Here is a 26123-nt window from a genome sequence, read left to right as displayed (position 1 = left end):
CCAGCTGGTCTGCGCATGCTCTGAGGGCGCGGCTGGGGATGCCGTCTGGGCCTGCAGCCTTGCGAGCGTTAACACGTTTAAATGTCTTACTCACCTCGGCTGCAGTGAAGGAGAGAACACATGTTTTCGTTGCAGGCCGTGTCAGTGGCACTGTATTGTCCTCAAAGCGGGCAAAAAAGTTATTTAGTCTGCCTGGGAGCAAGACATCCTGGTCCGTGACTGGGCTGGGTTTCTTCTTGTAGTCCGTGATTGACTGTAGACCCTGCCACATGCCTCTTGTGTCTGAGCCGTTGAATTGAGATTCTACTTTGTCTCTGTACTGACGCTTAGCTTGTTTAATAGCCTTGCGGAGGGAATAGCTGCACTGTTTGTATTCGGTCATGTTACCAGACACCTTGCCCTGATTAAAAGCAGTGCTTTCAGTTTCACGCGAATGCTGCCATCAATCCACGGTTTCTGGTTAGGGAATGTTTTTATCGTTGCTATGGGAACGACATCTTCAACACACGTTCTAATGAACTCGCACACCGAATCAGCGTATTCGTCAATATTTTTATCTGACGCAATACGAAACATGTCCCAGTCCACGTGATGGAAGCAGTCTTGGAGTGTGGAGTCAGCTTGGTCGGACCAGCATTGGACAGACCTCAGCGTGGGAGCCTCTTGTTTAAGTTTCTGTCTGTAGGCAGGGATCAACAAAATGGAGTCGTGGTCAGCTTTTCCGAAAGGGGGGCGGGGCAGGGCCTTATATGCGTCGCGGAAGTTAGAGTAACAATGATCCAAGGTTTTACCACCCCTGGTTGCGCAATCGATATGCTGATAAAATTTAGGGAGTCTTGTTTTCAGATTAGCTTTGTTAAAATCCCCAGCTACAATGAATGCAGCCTCCGGATAAATGGTTTCCAGTTTGCAAAGAGTTAAATAAAGTTAGTTCAGAGCCATCGATGTGTCTGCTTGGGGTGGGATATATACGGCTGTGATTATAATCGAAGAGAATTCTCTTGGTAGATAATGCGGTCTACATTTGATTGTGAGGAATTCTAAATCAGGTGAACGAGCCATCGATGTGTCTGCTTGGGGGGGGATATATATACGGCTGTGATTATAATCGAAGAGAATTCTCTTGGTAGATAATGCGGTCTACATTTGATTGTGAGGAATTCTAAATCAGGTGAACAGAAGGATTTGAGTTCCTGTATGTTTCTTTCATCACACCATGTCTCGTTAGTCATGAGGCATACGCCCCCGCCACTCTTCTTACCAGAAAGATGTTTGTTTCTGTCGGCGCGATGCGTGGAGAAACCCGTTGGATGCACCGCCCCGGATTGCGTCTCTCCGGTGAGCCATGTTTCCGTGAAGCAGAGAACGTTACAGTCTCTGATGTCCCTCTGGAATGCTACCCTTGCTCGGATTTCATCAACCTTGTTGTCAAGAGACTGGACATTGGCAAGAAGAATGCTAGGGAGTGGTGCACGATGTGCCCGTGTCCGGAGTCTGACCAGAAGACCGCTACGTTTCCCTCTTTTACGAAGTCGTTTTTTGGGGTCGCTGCATGGAATCAATTCCGTTGACCTGTTTATAAGGCAGAACACAGGATCCGCGTCGCGGAAAACATATTCTTGGTTGTACTGATGGTGAGTTGACGCTGATCTTATATTCAGTAGTTCTTCTCGACTGTATGTAATGAAACCTAAGATGACCTGGGGTACTAATGTAAGAAATAACACGTAAAAAAACAAAAAACTGCATAGTTTCCTAGGAACGCGAAGCGAGGCGGCCATCTCTGTCGGCGCCGGAAGCTCTATTGTAGCTAACAAGCCAGCTAACCTCTGTAGCTAGCAAGCAATGCTTAAGGCATTGCAAACGGGTTAGCATAACTCGTTTCTAAATACTAGCTAGCATTTTATGAGGCCACCAAACACGTTCCTCACAAGTTAGGAACATATTTCTCCAACATTATAATGGAAAAGGTTCCTCTAGGTCCCAAAACACAAGTTTTCTGGAGACTTGTGGGAGGAGTGCCGACAACGTCGCCCACTGGATGCGCTTTCGGTAGCCTTATTGCATCCAGGAATAAGGCATGACCACCACCTGAGGTGGTCAGCCAGATCTGAACACAATCAGACCACAAAGCGACTTTTGTGCGTCTCGAACAGTCTTTTCAATGCAATCGTCATACTCCGATAGCAGAAGTCAAGTGTAGACACTATGCCATGGGGAAAAACTGAGCATAGATTTGACTCATACCATTACTTTACTAAAAACTGTGTGTCTCTAACCTAAACCATTCAAAACATATTTCACCAGAGCTACTGTATATGTGTGTGTATCTACAGTGCATTCGGAAAGTATTCATACCCCCTGACCTTTTCCACATTTTGTTACGTAACAGCCTTATTCTAAAATGGATTCAATTGTTTTTTCCCTTTATCAATCTACACACACTACCCCATAATGACAAAGCAAAAGTAGGTTTTTAGAAATGTTTGCATATTTGAAGTATGACATTTACATAAGTATTCAGACCCTGCACCTTTGGCAGCGATTACAGCCTTGAGTCTTCTTGGGTATGACGCTACAAGATTGGCACACCTGTATTTGGGGAGTTTCTCCCATTCTTCTCTGCAGATCCTCTCAAGCTCTGTCAGGTTGGATGCGGAGTGTCACTGCTCAGCTATTTTCAGGTTTCTCCAGAGATGTTAAATCGGATTCAAGTCCGGGCTCTGGCCCGGGCCACTCAAGGACATTGAGACTTGTCCCGAAGCCACTCCTGTGTTGTCTTGACAGTGTGCTAAGGGTCATTGTCCTGCTGGAAGGTGAACATTCACCCCAGACTGAGCACTCTGGAGCAAGTTTTCAATCAAGGATCTCTCTGTACTTTGCTCCGTTAATCTTTCCCTGACTAGTCTCCCAGCCGCTGAAAAATATCCCCACAGCATGATGCTGCCACCACCATGCTTCACCATAGGGAGTGTGCCATGTTTCCTCCAGACGCTTGTCTTGCAGGCCAAAGAGTTCAATCTTGGTTTCATCAGACCATATAATCTTGTTTCTCATGGTCTGAGAGTCCTTTAGGTGCCTTTGGCAAACTCCAAACAGGCTGTCATGTGCCTTTTACTGACGAGTGGCTTCCGTCTGGCCACTCTATCATAAAGATTTGATTGGTGGAGTGCTCCGGAGATAGTTGTCCTTCTGGAAGGTTCTCCCATCTCCACAGAGGAACTCTGGAGCTCTGTCAGAGTGACCAATGGGTTCTTCGTCACCTCTCTGACCAAGGCCCTTCTCCGCCGATTGCTCAGTTAGGAAGAGTCTTGGTGGTTCTAAACTTCTTCCATTTAAGAATGATGGAAGCCACTGTGTTTTTAGGGACCTTCAATGCTGCAGACATTTCTTGGTACCCTTTCCCAGATCTGTGCCTGGACACAATCTGGTCTATGAGCTCTACGGACAATTCCTTCGACCTCATGGCTTGGTTTTTGCTCTGACATGCACTGTCAACTGTGGGACCTTTTTATATAGACAGTTGTGTACCTTTCCAAATCATGTCCAATCAATTGATCTTCTCAAGGATGATTTAATGGAAACAGGATGCACCTGAGCTCAAATTCCAGTCTCATAGCAAAGGGTCAGAATACTTATGTAAATAAGGTATTAATGTTTTTTAATTTTGAATACATTTGCAAAAAAAATCTAAAAACCTGTTTACGCTTTGTCATTATGGGGTATTGTGTGTAGATTGCTAAGGCTGTAACAACAAAATGTGGAAAATGTCGAGGTCTGAATACTTCCTGAAGGCGCTGTATATCTTGATTAGATAAGCATGCTTTACGGTGGGAGCCACATGCGGAGTTCATCGGGTGTCATGAGGACCGCCACAGGAAAGGAAGACCCAGAGTTACCTCTGCTGCAGAGGATATATTTATTAGAGTTACCAGCCTCAGAAATGGCAGCCCAAGTAAATGCTTCACAAAGTTAAAGTAACAGACACAGCTCAACAACTGTTCAGAGAAGACTCCATGAATCAGGCCTTCATGGTCAAATTGCTGCAAAGAAACCAATACTAAAGGACACCAAAAGAAGAAGAGACTTGCTTGGGCCAAGAAACACGAGCAATGGACATCAGACCGGTGGAAATTTGTCCTTTGAGGAGGTGTGATGGTGCTTTGCTGGTGAAGCTGTTGGTTATTTATTTAGAATTCAAGGCACACTTAACCAGCATAGCTACCACAGCATTCTGCAGCGATATGCCATCTGATTTATGCTTAGTGGGACTATCATTTGTTTTTCAACAGGACAATGACCCAACACACACCCAGGCTGTGTTAGGGCTATTTTACCAAGAAGGAGAGTGATGGAGTGCTGCATCAGATGACCTGGCCTCCACAATCACCCGACCTCAATACAATTGAGATGGTATGGGATGAGTTGGCCCGCAAAGTGAAGGAAAAGCAGCCAACAAGTGCTCATCATATGTGAGAACTCCAACAAGACTGTTGGAAAAGCATTCCTCATGAATGCTGTCATCAATGCAAAGGGTGGCTACTTTGAATAATATAAATTATATTTGGATTTTAAGCAGCATCATGTTGTTGGGGTGCTTTGCTGCAGGAGGGACTGGTGCACTTCACAAAATAGATGGCATCATGAGAGAGGAAAATTATGTGGCTATATTGAAGCAACATCTCAAGACATCAGTCAGGAAGTTAAAGCTTGGTCGCAAATGGGTCTTCCAAATGGGTAATGACCCCAAGCATACTTCCAAAGTTGTGGCAAAATGGCTTAAGGACAACAAAGTCAAGTTATTGGAGTGGCCATCACAAAGCCCTGACCTCAATCCTATTGAAAATGTGTGGGCAGAACTGAAAAAGCGTGTGAGCAAGGAGGCCTACAAACCTGACTCAGTTTCACCATCTCTGTCAGGAGGAATGGGCCAAAATTCACCCAACTTATTGTGCCAAGCTTGTGGAAGTCTACCCAAAACGTTTCACCCAAGTTCAACAATATAAAGGCAATAATACCAAGTACTTATTGAGTGTATGTAAACTTCTGACCCACTGGGAATGTGATGAAAGAAATCAAATCTGAAATAAATCATTCTCTCCACTATTATTCTGACATTTTACATTAAAATAAAGTGGTGATCCTAAGATAAGGAATTTTTACTTGGATTACATTGGAATTGTGAAAAACTGAGTTTGAATGTATTTTGCTAAGGTGTACGTTAACTTCCGACTTCAACTGTATATATACACACACACACAGATTATTCACGCCCCTTGACTTTTTCCACATTTTGTTGTGTTAAAGCCTGAATATAAAATGGATTGTGGCCTGCATACAATACCCCATAATGTGAAAGTGTAATTGTTTTTCGAAATGTTTACAAATGAATTAAAAGCTGAAATGTCATGAGTCAAGAAGTATTCATCCCCTTTTATGGCAAGCCTAAATAATGTGGTTAATTTGCATGGACTCACTATGTGTGCAATAATAGTGTTTAACATGATTTTGAATGTCTTCCTCATCTCTGTACACACTGTAAGGTCCCTCAATTGAGCAATGAATTTCAAACACAGATTCAACCACATAGACCAGGGAGGTTTTCCAATGCCTCGACAAAGGGCACCTATTAGTAGATGGGTAAACATAAAAAGCAGACATTGATTATCCTTTTGAGCATGGTGAAATTATTCATTACAATTTGGATGGTGTGTCAATACACCCAGTCACTCCAAAGATACAGGCGTCCTTCCTAACTCAGTTGCTGGGGAGGAGGGAAAACGCTCAGGGATTTCACCATGAGGTCAATGGTGACTTTAAAACATGGCTGTGATAGGAGAAAATGAGGATGGATCAACTACATTGCTGTTACTCCACAATACTAACCTAACGGACAGAGGGAAAAGAAGGAAGCCTGTACAGAATAAAAAAATATTTCAAAACATGCATCCTGTTTGCAAAAAAGCACTAAAGTAATACTGCAACAAATTTGGCAAAGCAATTTACTTTTTATCCTGAATACAAAGTGTTGTGTTTGGGCAAATCCAACGCAACATATTTCTGAATACCACTCTCCATATTTTCAAACATAGTGGTGACTGCATCATGTTAGGGGTAGGCTTGTAATCATTAAAGACTGGGACGTTTTTCAGGATAAAAGAGAAACGGGATGGAGCTAAGCAAAGGCAAAATCCTAGAGGAGAATCGGGTTCAGTCTGCTTTCCACCAGACACTGGGAGATGAATTCACCTTTCAGCATGACAATAACTTGAAACAGCTACCCTGGAGTTGCTTACCAAGAAGACAGTGAATTTTCCTGAGTGGTGAAGTTACAGTTTGACTAAAATCTACTTGAAAATACTATGGTAAGACCTGGAAATGGTTGTGTAGCAATGATCAACAACCAATATGACTGAGTTTTATGAAAATAATAATGGCAAATGTTGCACAATACAGGTATCGAAATCATGGGTTTGAATACTTATGTAAATTAGATCATTCTGTATTTCATGTTCAATACATTTGTAAAAATGTCTAAAAACATATTTTCACTTTGTTAGTATGGGGTATTACATTTACATTACATTTAAGTCATTTAGCAGACGCTCTTATCCAGAGCGACTTACAAATTGGTGCATTCACCTTATGACATCCAGTGGAACAGCCACTTTACAATAGTGCATCTAAATCTTTTAGGGGGGGGTGAGAAGGATTACTTATCCTATCCTAGGTATTCCTTAAAGAGGTGGGGTTTCAGGTGTCTCCGGAAGGTGGTGATTGACTCCGCTGTCCTGGCGTCGTGAGGGAGTTTGTTCCACCATTGGGGGGCCAGAGCAGCGAACAGGTTTGACTGGGCTGAGCGGGAACTGTACTTCCTCAGTGGTAGGGAGGCGAGCAGGCCAGAGGTGGATGAACGCAGTGCCCTTGTTTGGGTGTAGGGCCTGATCAGAGCCTGGAGGTACTGAGGTGCCATTCCCCTCACAGCTCCGTAGGCAAGCACCATGGTCTTGTAGCGGATGCGAGCTTCAACTGGAAGCCAGTGGAGAGAGCGGAGGAGCGGGGTGACGTGAGAGAACTTGGGAAGATTGAACACCAGACGGGCTGCGGCGTTCTGGATGAGTTGTAGGGGTTTAATGGCACAGGCAGGGAGCCCAGCCAACAGCGAGTTGCAGTAATCCAGACGGGAGATGACAAGTGCCTGGATTAGGACCTGCGCCGCTTCCTGTGTGAGGCAGGGTCGTACTCTGCGGATGTTGTAGAGCATGAACCTACAGGAACGGGCCACCGCCTTGATGTTAGTTGAGAACGACAGGGTGTTGTCCAGGATCACGCCAAGGTTCTTAGCGCTCTGGGAGGAGGACACAATGGAGTTGTCAACCGTGACGGCGAGATCATGGAACGGGCAGTCCTTCCCCGGGAGGAAGAGCAGCTCCGTCTTGCCGAGGTTCAGCTTGAGGTGGTGATCCGTCATCCACACTGATATGTCTGCCAGACATGCAGAGATGCGATTCGCCACCTGGTCATCAGAAGGGGGAAAGGAGAAGATTAATTGTGTGTCGTCTGCATAGCAATGATAGGAGAGACCATGTGAGGTTATGACAGAGCCAAGTGACTTGGTGTATAGCGAGAATAGGAGAGGGCCTAGAACAGAGCCCTGGGGGACACCAGTGGTGAGAGCGCGTGGTGAGGAGACAGATTCTCGCCACGCCACCTGGTAGGAGCGACCTGTCAGGTAGGACGCAATCCAAGCGTGGGCCGCGCCGGAGATGCCCAACTCGGAGAGGGTGGAGAGGAGGATCTGATGGTTCACAGTATCGAAGGCAGCCGATAGGTCTAGAAGGATGAGAGCAGAGGAGAGAGAGTTAGCTTTAGCAGTGCGGAGCGCCTCCGTGATGCAGAGAAGAGCAGTCTCAGTTGAATGACTAGTCTTGAAACCTGACTGATTTGGATCAAGAAGGTCATTCTGAGAGAGATAGCGGTAGAGCTGGCCAAGGACGGCACGTTCAAGAGTTTTGGAGAGAAAAGAAAGAAGGGATACTGGTCTGTAGTTGTTGACATCGGAGGGATCGAGTGTAGGTTTTTTCAGAAGGGGTGCAACTCTCGCTCTCTTGAGGACGGAAGGGACGTAGCCAGCGGTCAGGGATGAGTTGATGAGCGAGGTGAGGTAAGGGAGAAGGTCTCCGGAAATGGTCTGGAGAAGAGAGGAGGGGATAGGGTCAAGCGGGCAGGTTGTTGGGCGGCCGGCCGTCACAAGACGCGAGATTTCATCTGGAGAGAGAGGGAGAAAGAGGTCAGAGCACAGGGTAGGGCAGTGTGAGCAGAACCAGCGGTGTCGTTTGACTTAGCAAACGAGGATCGGATGTCGTCGACCTTCATTTCAAAATGGTTGACGAAGTCATCTGCAGAGAGGGAGGAGGGGGGGAGGGGAGGAGGATTCAGGAGGGAGGAGAAGGTGGCAAAGAGCTTCCTAGGGTTAGAGGCAGATGCTTGGAATTTAGAGTGGTAGAAAGTGGCTTTAGCAGCAGAGACAGAGGAGGAAAATGTAGAGAGGAGGGAGTGAAAGGATGCCAGGTCCGCAGGGAGGCGAGTTTTCCTCCATTTCCGCTCGGCTGCCCGGAGCCTTGTTCTGTGAGCTCGCAATGAGTCGTCGAGCCACGGAGCGGGAGGGGAGGACCGAGCAGGCCTGGAGGATAGGGGACATAGAGAGTCAAAGGATGCAGAAAGGGAGGAGAGGAGGGTTGAGGAGGCAGAATCAGGAGATAGGTTGGAGAAGGTTTGAGCAGAGGGAAGAGATGATAGGATGGAAGAGGAGAGAGTAGCGGGGGAGAGAGAGCGAAGGTTGGGACGGCGAGATACCATCCGAGTAGGGGCAGTGTGGGAAGTGTTGGATGAGAGCGAGAGGGAAAAGGATACAAGGTAGTGGTCGGAGACTTGGAGGGGAGTTGCAATGGGGTTAGTGGAAGAACAGCATCTAGTAAAGATGAGGTCGAGCGTATTGCCTGCCTTGTGAGTAGGGGGGGAGGTGAGAGGGTGAGGTCAAAAGAGGAGAGGAGTGGAAAGAAGAAGGCAGAGAGGAATGAGTCAAAGGTAGACGTGGGGAGGTTAAAGTCGCCCAGAACTGTGAGAGGTGAGCCGTCCTCAGGAAAGGAGCTTATCAAGGCATCAAGCTCATTGATGAACTCTCCGAGGGAACCTGGAGGGCGATAAATGATAAGGATGTTAAGCTTGAAAGGGCTGGTAACTGTGACAGCATGGAATTCAAAGGAGGCGATAGACAGATGGGTAAGGGGAGAAAGAGAGAATGACCACTTGGGAGAGATGAGGATCCCGGTGCCACCACCCCGCTGACCAGAAGCTCTCGGGGTGTGCGAGAACACGTGGGCGGACGAGGAGAGAGCAGTAGGAGTAGCAGTGTTATCTGTGGTGATCCATGTTTCCGTCAGTGCCAAGAAGTCGAGGGACTGGAGGGAGGCATAGGCTGAGATGAACTCTGCCTTGTTGGCCGCAGATCGGCAGTTCCAGAGGCTACCGGAGACCTGGAACTCCACGTGGGTCGTGCGCGCTGGGACCACCAGATTAGGGTGGCCGGGTATTGTGTGTAGATGGGTGAGAAAATATATTTAATACCTTTTCTATTCAGGCTGTAACACAACAAAATGTGGAATAAATCAAGGGGTACGAATACCTTTAGAAGGCACTGTATATATAATAATTAGTGTGCTTGTCAGCAAGAACAGTAGGCTGGGTTACTGTTATTTCTCATCCTTTTTTATTATTCCACTTCATCCCAATTTTGCTGGTGGAACTACAGTGCCTTGCAAAAGTATTCATCCCCCTTGGTGTTTTTCCTATTTTGTTGCATTACAACCTGTAATTTAAATGGATTTTTAATTGAATTTCCTAAAATGGACATACACAAAATAGTCCAAATCGGTGAAGTGAAATGGTAAAAATACCTTGTTTCAAAGAAAAATGTAAAAAATATAAACTGAAAAGTGGTGCGTGCATATGTGTTCACCTTTTGCTTGGAAACCCCTCAATAAGATCTGGTGCAACCAAGTACCTTCAGAAGTCACATAATCAGTTAGATTGCACACGGCTGGACTTTATTTAAGTGTCACATGATCTGTCACATGATCTCAGTAAATATACACCTGTTCTGAAAGTCCCCAGAGCAACACCACTAAGCAAGAGGCACCACCAAACAAGCGGCACCATGAAAACCAAGGAGCACACCAAACAAGTCAGGGAGTTGTGGAGAAGTACAGATTAGGGTTGGGTTATAAAAAAATAACAAAAACGTTGAACATCCCATGGAGCACCATTAAATCCATGATTAAAAAATGTAAAGAATATGGCACCACAACAAACCTGCCAAGAGAGGGCTGCCCACCAAAATTCACGGACCAGGCAATGAGTGCATTAAATCAGAGAGGCAACAAAGAGACCAAAGACAACCCTGAAGGAGCTGCAAAGCTCCACAGCGGAGATTGGAGTATCTGTCCATAGGACCATTTTAAGCCGTACACTCCACAGAGCTGGGCTTTATGGAAGAGTGTCCAGAACAAAAGCCATTGCTTAAAGAAAAAAATAAGCAAACACATTTGGTGCTCACCAAAAGACATGTGGGAGACTCCCCAAAAATATATGGAAGAAGGTACTCTGATCAGATGAGACTAAAATTGAGCTTTTTGGCCATCAAGGAACATGCTATGTCTGGCGCAAACCCAACACTTCCAATACCCCGAGAACACCAGAGCAGCATCATGCTGTGGGGATGTTTTTCATCGGCAGGGACTGGGAAACTGGTCAGAATTTAAGGAATGATGGATGGCGCTAAACACGGGGAAATTATTGAGGGAAATCTGTTTCAATTTTCCAGAGATTTTAGCCTGGGACAGAGGTTCACCTTCCAGCAGGATAATGACCCTAAGCATACTGCTAAATCAACACTCGAGTAGTTTAAGGGGAAACATTTAAATGTCTTGGAATGGCCTAGTCGAAGCTCAGACGTCAATCAAATTGAGAATCTGTGGTATGGCTTAATAAAGATTGCTGTACACCAGCAGGAACCCATCCAACTTGAAGGAGCTGGAGTAGTTTTGCCTCTTCAAAGTGGTAGGCATGTTGAGTAAAACAAATGATACAAACCACCCAAAAACACATTTTAATTCCAGGTTGTAAGGCAACAAAATAGGAAACATGGCAAGGGGAGTGAATACTTTTACAAGCCACTGTACGTATTTGAAATCAAATATACCTACTGTAACAACGTGTGTCGGTGGCAGGTAAGTCCGGCACAGGAGAATTGGACTTGGTATCAATGGAGTCGTTTAATAAACTTTAATAAACTCCAAAACCAAAAATACAATGGGATGACAAGTGTCAGCAACAAGTGTCAGCCTCAACCACCTTTAGATTTGTATTCAAGGTGGGGCACCTTGGAGAAATTAATGGTTATAGTTAACATTTTCAAACCCCCTGCACTTGGGAAACATACCCCCCTGCAAGTCTTTCTTCAAGTCCTATTTTAAAGGCATTGTTCATCCACATTAATGAATGTTATTTTATAGTTTTCTTTACAGAATTCTTAGTGCTCTAATCTCTCAATGTTCATCTCAAAGTACACCAGATTAATGCATGTAGCTGCTGAAATTAAATTGTTCTTCTCCGGGGGAGGATTCCCCCATACACCTCTACTACCAAATTGGGCTAAGCTTCTAATGTCTTCAAATCTTGGAAACGCCCCTGGAAATATGATAGAAATATTATAAACCATGGTCATATTTACCCATATGAAGCCTATAAAATACATACATAAAATGCATAGACTACTACAGTATTCATCGTTGTGCTTTTGGCAGTAGTTATGGGAATTTTTTTTACCCCTCCCCTCAAGATGACAGAAAATGAACTCTTATTACGAAGCACTCCTGCGCTCTGGATATCACTGAATCCCATTCATGCTGGATGGTGTAGCCCAGTTGTTTCCAATCTGTGTTCCGGGGTATTGTAGGTCGTCTGTGACTATTTTAGATGTTTTATAATAAATACGTGAATTCTAATAACAGTTGGGATTATTAATGTTATTATAAGAAATTGTATTTTACTTTTCACAATCAAAATTGTTTATAATAATAAAAATAGCCTGTGTTACATTCATTTAAAAACAATTAACTGCTAAGATATTTTATGTAAAAAAAAAGGAATACACGAATCCCGGATCTTTTGATAGCGATTTGGTGGTCCCCGGAACGGAACATTTTGGGAACCTCTGGTGTAGCCTAGATTTACAGCCATACGCGCAAGAGGAGTATACGTGAACCATATGCCAGGGGAGCAGACCTTTCTCTCGGCAGTAATTCGGTTATTTTTGCGTCTGTTGTGTTATTACTAAAGTAGGTTACCTACATTTAAGTTAATTGTACTGTAGCAAGAAGAATGGGCTGCGCAATATCAGGACTGGCACCGAAAACACTTGGAGAGACAAAAACGGAAGAAGATGTTGCGCATCTCAACGAGAAGCAAATCCAGATGATCAAGGAGTCCTGGAAAGTTATCCAGGAGGACATTGCGAAAGTTGGAATTATTATGTTCGTCAGGTGAGATGTTTTGAATAGTTTTGTTTTAGTTATTTGTAAGCAAGTTAGATATTCGCTTTATCAGACTGAACATTTTCATAATACACATCTCGCACATAGAAAGGCAAAACTCTTCAACACTATTGCTCTCAACTTCAAATAACAGAGATAAATACATTCCAGAAATGATTGAATAAATTGGCTAGAACAAAGACAGTTTGACCGCAGGGACTGCGTGATACTGTAAGTGACTAATGCTACGTTTTTTAACATTTGACGTATTTGTATTTAATATGGATCCCCATTACAGCTACTCCACATTGTGTCCAGCAAAATTAAGGCAGTTATACGAAATTAAAAACATGACAATAAATACATTCATAACACACTATCTGTGTGCCCTCAGGCCTATACATGACTATAAATGAAAGAATATACCAACTTCACATTACTCAAACTGTTATTACACAGTAGTTATTTGTCTATGTGTATTAATTATAGCTGCAATACATATGACTTTGTGGAAACAGTAGGATCAAAATGTAGGATCAACACATTATAATTGCTATATTGTATGAGAATTAAGCCCCATCATCCTAATAAAATTGTCACTCCTTGTGCTGCCAAAAAGCTCTCAAGGCATTTTAGGGAGATACATTATTTGGTCCACAACAGAGAGGAGGCTCAATGATTGAATGTGACTGTGACATTGTGCCTAACCTCTGCTCACAAGCAAGCAACTGTACATAGTCATATTCTTTAACCTCTGCCACATCCTTCTGCCTTGGGGCTTGGAGACTTTCATGAAGGGGTTGGAGGGTGTTGCCTCCCTCCCTCCCATCATCCAACATTACATCTCAATGTTGCATAACAAATATACAGCACCAGTCCTCTTCCCATCTACTGACAAACAAAGACATTCACAGCAAAGAAAATACATTGCATCGAGCACAATGGCCAGCCTTTGAAATGTAATAGCTCACAGACAGAGAAAAAAAACATGAATATTGAGTGCACAATGCATTCCTAGTTTGGTGCTAATGTAGTCAGACATTATGGCTGTTAGTGGAGAGAGATGGAGAGAGAGACCACCAGGCTCAGCACAGCAGATGGCTTCAAGCCCAATCAGGGCAATGTGTCCCTGGCCTGGAGGAGATCCAGAGAGTTGAAGAGATTGACCTTAGCGTGTTGGCCTGGGACCACTGGGACCTTCCTTGGTTTAAGGTCACTTCAAGGCCCCTAGAAACAAAGGCTGACCTTGGGTTATCAGCAAGGCTGTCCTCAGGTTAACAGCATGCACATTCAATTAGACCAGCAGCACTGTGAAGACTCCACCTTGTTGCCCTCCTCTGCTCTGTGTACTACGAGACCAAGAGTGTCTCACCAGGGAATGTATTTTCTATAAGCTGACAGTGGAAATGTGATTGATGGACTGTACAGACCATGCTGTGTGTATGCTATGTGAGGAAATGTAAACTCTTCTATCAAAGGCGAGCCTTTGAAATACCTACTGCATATGAGAGAGCAGGAATTAGAATTCCACTTCCACTTCAAACCCCTCAAGTACAGGGAATACACTGCAGATCAAAGTGTCGAGCTCTTGAACCGTGGTTTTCTGTGTGTGGGAGAAAACGAGACCAGGGTCATTTCCCCTGTGCTCTCACATCAGCGAGGTGTGGTATGAATTACATTGTGCCTATAAAGTGAGAATGACATTCACAGTAAAGAATATGTCCTCTAACAGCTTTGCCCGGAATAGGACTCATCTCGAAATCCACTTATCTTGACATCCATTTCACAATTTATTCAGGTCTGCATTCAGTGCAGCATATGTCCAGAAAATGTTTTTTTCTTCAGCATGTATTACTTTGCTTCCCTGTTCATACTTTGTCATTCACTGTTGTTCTTTAACGGTTCTAGTAATTGTGGCATAATTCCATATCATTCATGTGTCAACTTAAGTCCCCTGAGACGTATCACTTATAGTACAAGGTTTATTGTCAGCCAAAATGCATTAAAAAAAACATTCATTTTTAATGCAAGAACATAGCCACCATTCAGAGAGACCTATTTTGAAATCACCCCACACACCTCTTCTCTGCTCCTATTCATTTATTTCAAGGGCCTTGTGTTTCTGACAGTAGCAATGGACTGAGATACAACTCTGAGTGTTAAATAAGGTTATCTCCCTCACACACAGAGGCAGCAAAAGGTGCAAATCAAAGTGTATGTGCAAAGCTCTTATACCTCACTTCATAAAATGACTGACTAGAGGGATGAGGGAAAACACAAAAAAGATGAGATGATTGGTTGATTACTATGAACATAATTAGCATTATAAAGCCAAGTAATTCATGCATGGTTCCTTTAGATCCTACAGAACTTTAATGGAACTCACAGCAGGGTTTACTGATTTCGTGACTATATTTAAGGTAGACACCTCTGCTGGAAATGCTCACTGATAGTATTGCAACATGAGTTAAATCTCTGAAGCCATTTTTATCTCAATATAAAATCATTTCTGGGTAACAATTAAGTACCTTACTGTGATTGTTTTCAATTAAAATAGTCAAAAATAAACAAAAATTTATATTTAATTTCTCAAGCAAGACTTTTTATAGGACTTTCTGGGAGTGGTCCGAGTGGGGAAGGGGAAACTGAAAACTATCTGTCATTAGCAGAGAAGTTTGGAACTTTCTTTCTTATTGCTCTATTAAATAAGCTACCACATGGTGATGTCACCAGACAGACCAAAACTCCAGCCCATCAAAACAGGCAACAATTTCCGGTGGTCATTTCAAACAGCTCTAACACTAAACAGACATGATCATAATTCTCACAATTTGATAGTAACCTCAGTGTGGAAATATATATAAAACAGAGGAAAATCACGTTTTTGACTGCAGCGTAAAAAATGAAACGATTTACTAAGTCTGAATCAGGCCCAAAATGCATAAAATAAAATAGAAAATTTGTTTAAAAAACAATATATAGAACCATCTCATGAAAGCGACAAAGTCTATGAGAAAGGCCATACATGAATGGGTCTGAAAGGGCAGGGGAACTCTTACGGCCAGATCACCACATCTGGGGACCGAATTATGACTCCTTAAAGGGCAGGGGAACTCAATACAGGCAGCTCTATGAGGAGACGGACAAGTGGGTTTTACACCCCCTGGCACTGAGTGTGTTGATGTTGTGATTGCAGCCCATAGTAGGCCCAGAGCAAAGCAGGCAAGGACTGAGGGTTAGAGAGCAGCCACGACTGATAGCTGCAAGGGGATCAAACGAACAATCAGATCTCAGAGATTTTCTTAAAATCACTGTGTGGATGAGATGTGATGACTTTAAACGCCACCTTGAAGATATTGACAAGGATAGAGACAGGCATGGCTTAACTAGAGGACCATATTAACACTTACATTATAAAAAAAAACAGTGGATGACTTTTAAGAATGATTTACTTGCTTGAACTCTGTTACGTAGTCAGTGGGAGAATTTGGAGGACGGAGGGATGTTTGTGTGTGGGCATGAATACGTCAGTTTGGTTAAGGCAGGCTTAATGAAGCTGGCTCTTGTAGGCTCATGTCTGTTGTCTTGGTAACAGGTTATTTGAGACCCATCCAGAATGCAAGGATGTATTCTTTCTGTTCCGAGACGTGGAGGACCTTGAGATGTTACGAACCAGCCGTGAGCTCAGGTCACATGGCCTACGGTCAGTCGCCACACCACAACACTACAACTCTTAAGTTCAATACACTACAGTTGGTGTACCACAGAGGGAATGGTATTTTTATATATATTTTTTTTTACATATATCTCACAATGTACCATCACGGATTACATTGAAGCAAACTAATGTATGACATACTGTAGAGATTAAGTTTCCTATTTCAAAGATCTGTCAACACTGTTTGTGTCCCTATATGAGATGATCATGATCTGGCTAGCTATTATCAGGTCTGCTGCCAGTGAAGAACACACTTATCCTCCACATGCAGCTCCCAATGGTGTGTTTTCTCCATTCTGTTGTGTCACTGAGGTATGCTGAGCCTCTGTTTCTCCCCACAAAAGGCCAATAAACCTAATTAAGCCTGAGGACTCCACTTAATCAAAGGTATGAAGGCTACAGTGGCATTACAGGAGACAGACATGGATATGTACACTACATCTCCACACGGCCCTTTCGAGCTTATACTCCCAGGAAAAGGCCAAGTGCCCCTCAAATCACTTGCACAGGCATTAGTGCCAAATGTCCTCACCGGCCCACAGAGGGAGTACACCCATTTATTATTCTTGTGCATATTTATCTTTCTGCATAAACTCTCCCTAACATGCTCTTCGGTGTAAAATACAGGCCTACGGGCAACAACGGAACCATGTTCAGTTTCAGCGTTTAATGTCGGAGAACAATTGTTGAAAGAGAGGATAAACTATGACTAAATGAATTGGATCACATTAAGTGCCCGCTGTATGATCAAATGATGGTGATAATCAAGGTGTGCCTGTGGGTCCTAATATCCAGGCCTGTGTTTCCTCTCAGAGTAATGTCCTTCATTGAGAAAAGTGTGGCCAGACTGGACCAGCTGGAGAGACTAGATGTTCTGGCTGTGGAGCTAGGGATGAGCCATTACCATTACAACGCCCCACCTAAATACTACAGCGTAAGACACACACACTGACGATGCATTTTAAGCAAAGTTAGAGTTTGCATTTTTGGGGGGATACATGTATACATCCCTATTCTGGTGTGATTTCTTTCCAGTATGTAGGAGCAGAATTCATCTGTGCTGTCCAACCCATTCTCAAAGAGAGATGGACCCCTGAGCTTGAGGAGGCATGGAAGGTACAGATTTCAGTCTTTCTTGGCACCCCCTGTGATTTAATATGTGGGTGTCAATCACATGCTCTTCTAGGAATTCACCCAGTATAAATGTTCAGCAGAATGCGTTGAATTGGTATAATCATGGGTGTAACCTATTATTGTCCAAGGGGTCCCTTGGCTTTCTGCTGTGCCAGAGTTATTCACATCCAATGATTCATGTCAAGATGGAAATTATCACCAGTGGATGAGATAGGTTGACTGACATGAACATTTCAATTTCAATTAACCCGAAATGACCATATTGTGAAACCAGTGCATGGCTCTGTCACATAATGTAACCCTGCTTTACATAACTAACAAAGTATTATATCATACACTCTTAAGTACAATATACATTTCAGTACAATGTAAAACTGCGCTGTGCGTGCTACTGTGTACGATGTGAATAATGTTATTTTTTTGTTGATAGTCAGTGTTTTCTAATTAGTTTTATGGGTTACATGACTCCATGAAAACAATGGCTAATTTTACCGAGTGAACTAGCCTGGCTAATTTTACCGAGTGAACTAGCCTGGCTAATTTTAAATTAAATGAAATGAGTGAATGAAGCACTGTATTTTATCATAACTGTTCCATTGAAACTGTCTGTACTTGCCTCTAGTGGATTTATGGAGAACTACCCTTAACTCCAACCTAGTGCTTACCAGTCCTAAAAAAAGAAAATGAGTTACCTCAGGTGCGTTCAGCCATTCCTCTCAGGTTCGTTCAGCCATTCCTATGGGGTAAATGAGTTACCTCAGGTTCCAGCCATTCCTATGGGGTAAACCTCAGGTTTGTTCTTCCTATGGGGTAAATGAGTTACCTCAGGTGCAGCCATTCTAGGGGTAAATGAGTTACCTTTTGTTCAGCCATTCCTATGGGGTAAACGAGTTACCTACAGGTTTGTTCAGCCATTCCTTGGGGTAAACGCCTCAGGTTTGTTCAGCCATTCCTATGGGGTAAACGAGTTACCTCAGGTTTGTTCAGCCATTCCTATGGGGTAAAACCATTCCTATGTTAGTTACCTCAGGTTACCTTCAGGTTTGTTCAGCAGCCAACCTCAGGTTTGTTCAGCCATTCCTATGGGGTAAACGAGTTACCTCAGGTTACCTCAGGTTCGTCAGCCATTCCTATGGGGTAAACGAGTTACCTCAGGTTCGTTCAGCCATTCCTATGGGGTAAATGAGTTACCTCAGGTTCGTTCAGCCATTCCTATGGGGTAAATGAGTTACCTCAGGTTCGTTCAGCCATTCCTATGGGGTAAATGAGTTACCTCAGGTTCGTTCAGCCATTCCTAATGGGGTAAATGAGTTACTTCAGGTTCGTTCAGCCATTCCCATGGGGTAAATGAGTTACTTCAGGTTCGTTCAGCCATTCCTATGGGGTAAATGAGTTACTTCAGGTTCGTTCAGCCATAAATGAATGGGGAAGAATGGGGTTTAGGGATAATTGCCAAAAATAAGGTCTGAGGTTAACACAGGAGATCTTATACGTTTTGATCTAGAAGATAATATCAGTCAGTTAACATGACCTTTATGAATTATGAAGAGTTTATGTGCTTGTTTTGAATACATAAATGCTTTAAAAAAATCACAAAAAGGGACGTTAGCTAATGAAGATGATCTCATAGAACAACATGTACAAGATCTCCATAAGCCTGTGTTTACCACAGACCTTTTTTTTTTGGTCTTTATTGACCCCACGCAGTGGAGGAACGTTACTGGAACTTTCAATGGGACTGGGTTCTACGGTCAGATGAGACCAAAATAGAGCTTTTTGGAAATAAACACCAGGGGTGGGTTTGGAGTAGACAGAAAGATATCCATGCAGAAAAGTACCTCATACCCACTGTGAAGTATGGTGGTGGTTCTTTGATGTTCTTGGCTGTTTTTCTTCCAAAGGCCCTGGACAACTTGTTAGGGGACATGGTATCATGGACTCCATCAAGTATCAGCAGATATTAAATCAAAGCCTCTTCTAGGAAGCTTTAACTGGGCCTTCATTGGATCTTCCAGCAGGACAATGAACCAAAGCACACTTCAAAATCAACACAAAAATGGTTCACTGACCACAGAATCAAGGTTTTGCCATGGCCATCCCAGTCCCCTGACCTAAACCCCATAGAAAACCTGTGGGATGAGCTGAAGAGGAGAGTCCACGAGCTTGGACCTCAAATCTGAAGGATCTGGAGAGATTCTGTATGGAGGAATGGTCTAAGATCCCTTGCCATGTGTTCTCCAACCTCATTACCCATTTTAGGAGAAGACTTAGAGCTGTTATCTTGGCAAAGGGAGGTTGCACAAAATACTGAATGAAGGGGTGCCAATAATTGTGGCATACATATGTTTGAGAAAAATATTTTTTTATGTTAGAAATGATTTTTTTTCTTTAAATTATTTTACTTTAATTGAAAGTTTGATTTCTGTGAATATTTTGAATGAAAGACCAAGAGGATAACCAATAAATATGTTTTTTTTTACAGCCTGTTTTGCTCATATTTACAAAGGGTGCCAATATTAGTGGAGGGCACTGTATTCATACCCTTTGACTTCTTTCACATTTTGTTGTGTTACAGCCTAAATTCTAAATGGATTAAAGAAATAAAACATCTACACACAATACCCCATAATGACAAAGTGAAAACGTGTTTTTAGATAAATACAGAAATATTGAATTTACTTAAGTATTCACACCCGTGTCAATACTTTGTAGAAGCACCTATGGCATTGATTACAGCTGTGAGTCTTTCTGGGTAAGTATTTACGAATTTTCCACACCTGGATTGCACAACATTTGCCATTCAAATTTCTTCAAGCTCCATCAAATTGGTTGTTGATCATTGCTACACAACCATTTTCAGATCTTGCCATAGATTTTCAAATAGATTAGAGTCAAAACTGTAACTCGGCCACTCAGGAACATTCACTGTCTTCTTGGTAAGCAACTCAAGTGTAGATTTGGCCTTGTATTTTAGGTTATTGTCTTGCTGAAAGGTGAATCCATCTCCCAGTGTCTGGTAGAAAGCAGACTGAACCCGGTTTTCCTTTAGGATTTTGCCTGTGCTTAGTTCCATTGTTTATTTTTATCCTGAAAAACTCTGTCCTTAACGATTACAAGCATACACATAGCACGATGCAGCCACCACTATGTTTGAAAATATGTTGAGTAATGTATTGGATTGGATTTGCCCCAAACACAACACTTTGTAGTCAGGCCACAAAGTGAATTGCTTAGCCCCATTTTTTGCAGTATTACTTTAGGGCCTTGTTGAGAACAGGAAGCATGTTTTGGAATCTTTTATTCTGTACAGGTATCGTTCTTTTCATTCTGTCAATTAGGTTAGTATTGTGGAGTAACTACAATGTTGTTGGTCCATCCACAGTTTTCTCCTATCACAGCCATTAAACTCTAACTGTTTTAACGTCACCATTAGCCTCATGGTGAAATCCCTGACCTGTTTCCTTCCTCTCTGGAAACGGAGTTAGGAAGGACGCCTGTATCTTTGTAGTGACTGGCTGTATTGATACACCATCCAAAGTGTAATTAATAACTCCACCATCTTTTTTTATTTTACCCATCTACCAATAGGCATCCCTTCTTTGCAAGGCATTGGAAAACTTCCCTGGTCTTTGTGGTTCAAATCCAGTGCTCGACTGAGGGACCTTACAGATAATTATGTGTGGGGTACAACGATGAGGTAGTCATGAAAAAATATTTGTAAACACTTTTGTTGCACACAGTCAGTCCTTGCAACTTGTGACTTGTTAATTAAGCACATTTTTACTCCTGAACTTGCCATATCAAAGGGATGGAATACTTATTGACTCAAGACATTTCAGCTTTTTAATTATGGGGTATTGTAGGCCATTGACAAAAACATCTCAATTTAATCCATTTTTAAAATCAGGCTGTAACACAACAAAATATGGGAAAAGTCAAAGGGTGGTATGACTACTTTCTGAAGGCACTGTATAAGGGTGGGAATACTTTGGAACAGATTTCCAAAATTAATAAACTCACCAGTTGGGGGAACCCTGCATTCAGACACCTTGAATCGAATTCTACATTATTACAGGTATCCTCATAATTCCTTGTGTGTTTGTGAACCAGACCCTGTTCCTGTACCTGAGCAGGCTTATGAAGCAGGGCTACCAGGAGGAGACAAGCAGACATCACCATGAGGCAGCATCCTGCAAGGAAAGGCCAGAGAAGAGGAACACACCCAGATGAGAGACCTGGCTATGGCTGGCCTCCACCCAGAGACTGTTGAGCATAGCACAAAAATGTGGCACGTGGCTTTTAGCTGTGTATATAGTGTATTTATCGCTTACAGTATTCATTTTCTACATACAGTTGAAGTTGGAAGTTTATATACACTTAGGTTGGAGTAGTTTTTCAACCACTCCACAAATTCCTTGTTAACAAACTAGAGTTTTGGCAAGTCGGTTAGGACATCTACTTTGTGCATGACAAGTAATTTTTCCAACAATAATCTACAGATTATTTCACTGTATCGCAATTCCAGTGGGTCAGAAGTTTACATACACTAAGTTGACTGTGCCTTTAAACAGCTTGGAAAATTGTAGACCTCCACAAGTCTGGTCCAATGCCTAAAGGTACCATGTTCATCTGTACAAACAATAGTACACAAGTATACACACCATGGGACCACTCAGCCGTCATACCGCTCAGGCAGGAGATGCGTTCTGTCTCCTAGAGATGAACGTACTTTGGTGCGAAAAGTGCAAATCAATCCCAGAACACCAGCAAAGGACCTTGTGATGCTGCAGGAAACCGGTACAAAGTATCTATATCCACAGTAAAAACGAGTCCTATATCGACATAACCTGAAAAGCCGGCTCAGCAAGGAAGAAGTCACTGCTCCAAAACCGCCGTAAAAAAAGCCAGACTACGATTTAAAACTGCACATGGAGACAAAGATCGTACTTTTTGGAGAACTGTCCTCTGGTCTGATGAAACAAAACTAGAACTGTTTGGCCATAATGACCATCTTTATGTTTGGAGGGAAAAGGGGGAGGCTTGCAAGCCAAAGAACACCATCCCAACCATGACCCACGATGGTGGCAGCATCATGTTGTGGGGGTGCTTTGCTGCAGGAGGGACTGGTGCACTTCACAAAATAGATGGCATCATGAGGTAGGACAATTATGTGGATATACAGTGCCTTGCGAAAGTATTCGGCCCCCTTGAACTTTGCGACCTTTTGCCACATTTCAAGCTTCAAACAAAGATATAAAACTGTATTTTTTTGTGAAGAATCAACAACAAGTGGGACACAATCATGAAGTGGAACGACATTTATTGGATATTTCAAACTTTAACAAATCAAAAACTGAAAAATTGGGCGTGCAAAATTATTCAGCCCCTTTACTTTCAGTGCAGCAAACTCTCTCCAGAAGTTCAGTGAGGATCTCTGAATGATCCAATGTTGACCTAAATGACTAATGATGATAAATACAATACACCTTTGTGTAATCAAGTCTCCGTATAAATGCACCTGCACTGTGATAGTCTCAGAGGTCCGTTAAAAGCGCAGAGAGCATCATGAAGAACAAGGAACATACCAGGCAGGTCTGAGATACTGTTGTGAAGAATTTTAAAGCCGGATTTGGATACAAAAAGATTTCCCAAGCTTTAAACATCCCAAGGAGCACTGTGCAAGCGATAATATTGAAATGGAAGGAGTATCAGACCACTGCAAATCTACCAAGACCTGGCCGTCCCTCTAAACTTTCAGCTCATACAAGGAGAAGACTGATCAGAGATGCAGCCAAGAGGCCCATGATCACTCTGGATGAACTGCAGAGATCTGCAGCTGATGTGGGAGACTCTGTCCATAGGACAACAATCAGTCGTATATTGCACAAATCTAGCCTTTATGGAAGAGTGGCAAGAAGAAAGCCATTTCTTAAAGATATCCATAAAAAGTGTTGTTTAAAGTTTGCCACAAGCCACCTGGGAGACACACCAAACATGTGGAAGAAGGTGCTCTGGTCAGATGAAACCAAAATTGAACTTTTTGGCAACAATGCAAAACGTTATGTTTGGCGTAAAAGCAACACAGCCCATCACCCTGAACACACCATTCCCACTGTCAAACATGGTGGTGGCAGCATCATGGTTTGGGCCTGCTTTTCTTCAGCAGGGACAGGGAAGATGGTTAAAATTGATGGGAAGATGGACGGAGCCAAATACAGGACCATTCTGGAAGAAAACCTGATAGAGTCTGCAAAAGACCTGAGACTGGGACGGAGATTTGTCTTCCAACAAGACAATGATCCAAAACATAAAGCAAAATCTACAATGGAATGGTTCAAAAATAAACATATCCAGGTGTTAGAATGGCCAAGTCAAAGTCCAGACCTGAATCCAATCGAGAATCTGTGGAAAGAACTGAAAACTGCTGTTCACAAATGCTCTCCATCCATCCTCACTGAGCGAGCGGTTTTGCAAGGAGGAATGGGAAATAATGTCTGTCTCTCGATGTGCAAAACTGATAGAGACATACCCCAAGTGACTTACAGCTGTAATCGCAGCAAAAGTTGGCGCTACAAAGTATTAACTTAAGGGGGCTGAATAATTTTGCACGCCCAATTTTTCAGTTTTTGATTTGTTAAAAAAGTTTGAAATATCCAATAAATGTCTTTCCACTTCATGATTGTGTCCAACTTGTTGTTGATTCTTCACAAAAAAATACAGTTTTATATCTTTATGTTTGAATCCTGAAATGTGTCAAAAGGTCGCAAAGTTCAAGGGGGGCGAATACTTTCGCAAGGCACTGTAGTTAAAGCTTGGTTGCAAATGGGTCTTCCAAATGAACAATGAACCCAATCATACTTCCAAAGTTGTAGCAAAATGGCTTAAGGATAACAAAGTCAAGGTACTGGAGTTGCCATCACAAAGCCCTGATCTCAATTCTATAGAAATGTTGTGGGCAGAACTGAAAAAGTGTGTGCGAGCAAGGAGGCCTACAAACCTAACTCAGTTACACCAGCTGCGCCAGGAGGAATGGGACAAAATTCACCCAACTTATTGTGGGAAGCTTGTGGAAGGCTACCTGAAACGTTTGACCCAAGTTAAACAATGTAACTTTTTATGGCTGCCCTCCCATTAACGGGATAATTGTCATCAACAACCGCTGAATTGCATAGCGCCACATTCAAATAATATTACTAAAAATATTTATATTCATGAAATCACAAGTACAATGTAGCAAAACACAGCTTAGCCTTTTGTTAATCTACCTGTCATGTCAGATTTTGAAAATATGCTTTACAGCGAAAGCAATCCAAGTGTTTGTGTAAGTTTATCGATCGCTCAACAAAACATTATGTACACCTAGCATCAAGTAGCTTGGTCACGAAAATCAGAAAAGCAATCAAATTAATAGTTTACTTATGATGATCTTCGGATGTTTTCACTCACGAGACTGCCAGTTACACAATAAATGTTCCTTTTGCTCCATAAAGATTATTTTTATATCCAAAATACCTCCGTTTGTTTGGTGCGTTATGTTCAGAAATCCACAGGAAAGAGTGGTCACGACAATGCAGACAAATTCCAAAGCAGACAAATTCCAAATAGTAACCGTAATGTCCACAGAAACATGTTTAAACTTTGTTTTTTAAATATATAATCGATAATATATCAACCGCAACAGTCTTTTTCAGTCAGAGTGGGAAAGGCAATGGCTGCACAAACTCTGTTACGCATACAAAACACAGCTGGCACCCGGCCATACAATGACGCAATGTTATCTTTCTCGCTCATTTTTCAAAATAAAAGCCTGAAACTATGTCTAAAGACTGTTGACACCTTGAGGAAGCGATTGGAAAAGGAATCTGGTTGATATCCTTTTAAATGGAGCAAAGGCAGGCTGTGGAGCATGGAGTTTTCAAAATAGAAGCCGATTCCTGGTTAGATTTTCATCAGAGTTTCACCTGCAATATCAGTTCTGTTATACTCACAAACAATATTTTGACAGTTTTGGAAACTTGTTTTCTATCCAATACTAATAAGCATATATTAGCGAGACTGAGGAGCAGGCCGTTTAGTTTGGGCAACTTATTCATCCAAGCTACTCAATACCGCCCCCCAGCCATAAGAAGTTAAAGGCAATGCTACCAAATACTAATTGTAAACTTCTGACCCACTGGGAATGTCGTGAAAGAAATAAAAGCTGAAATAAATAATTCTCTATTATTATTCTGACATTTCACATTCTTAAAATAAAGTCGTCATCCTAACTGACCTAAGACAGGGAATCTTTACTAGGATTAAATGTCAGGAACTGTGAAAAAATGAGTTTAAATGTATTTGGCTAAGGTGTATGTAAACTTCCAACTTCAACTGTAGCTTGTGTTATCAGCCTACAATGTAAAGTTAAACGGCGTATTCCTTATTTCAACAAATCGCTGCCAGATTGATATTTATTCCAACAAAGCACTTTATATCTCATTTTACAGTAACAATTTGTATTCCTCAATGACATTGTGATAAACGATGACATCATTCATCTGACATGTGTTAAAAGCTGCAGCTGTGTGTCATTCACTGGAAAGTCATTATAATCCTTAATGATAATTATCATGGTTAGGTTTACACCCAGTAAGGAAAACCAAGCCTGTTGATTAAAAACTACATTTATCAAGTACAAG

At 42.5% G+C, this 26123-nt stretch overlaps 1 protein-coding gene across 1 annotated transcript; it reads left to right on the top strand.

Annotated features, from left to right (window-relative positions):
- The first annotated feature begins 12316 nt into the window (after positions 1–12316).
- Positions 12317–25904, top strand: LOC118369248 (neuroglobin-like). The gene is made up of 5 exons (XM_035753705.2): positions 12317–12602; positions 16189–16296; positions 17125–17245; positions 17347–17427; positions 21556–25904. Exons 1-5 carry the CDS (start codon positions 12442–12444, stop codon positions 21673–21675), a joined length of 591 nt encoding a protein of 196 aa, XP_035609598.1. The 5' UTR covers positions 12317–12441; the 3' UTR covers positions 21676–25904.
- Positions 25905–26123: the final 219 nt, after the last annotated feature.

This window comes from Oncorhynchus keta, chromosome 35 (assembly GCF_023373465.1).
Source record: "Oncorhynchus keta strain PuntledgeMale-10-30-2019 chromosome 35, Oket_V2, whole genome shotgun sequence".
NCBI classification, from domain to species: Eukaryota; Metazoa; Chordata; class Actinopteri; order Salmoniformes; family Salmonidae; genus Oncorhynchus; species Oncorhynchus keta.
Note: the sequence above shows the minus strand (reverse complement) of the source record. Positions and strands in the feature narration are given on the sequence as shown.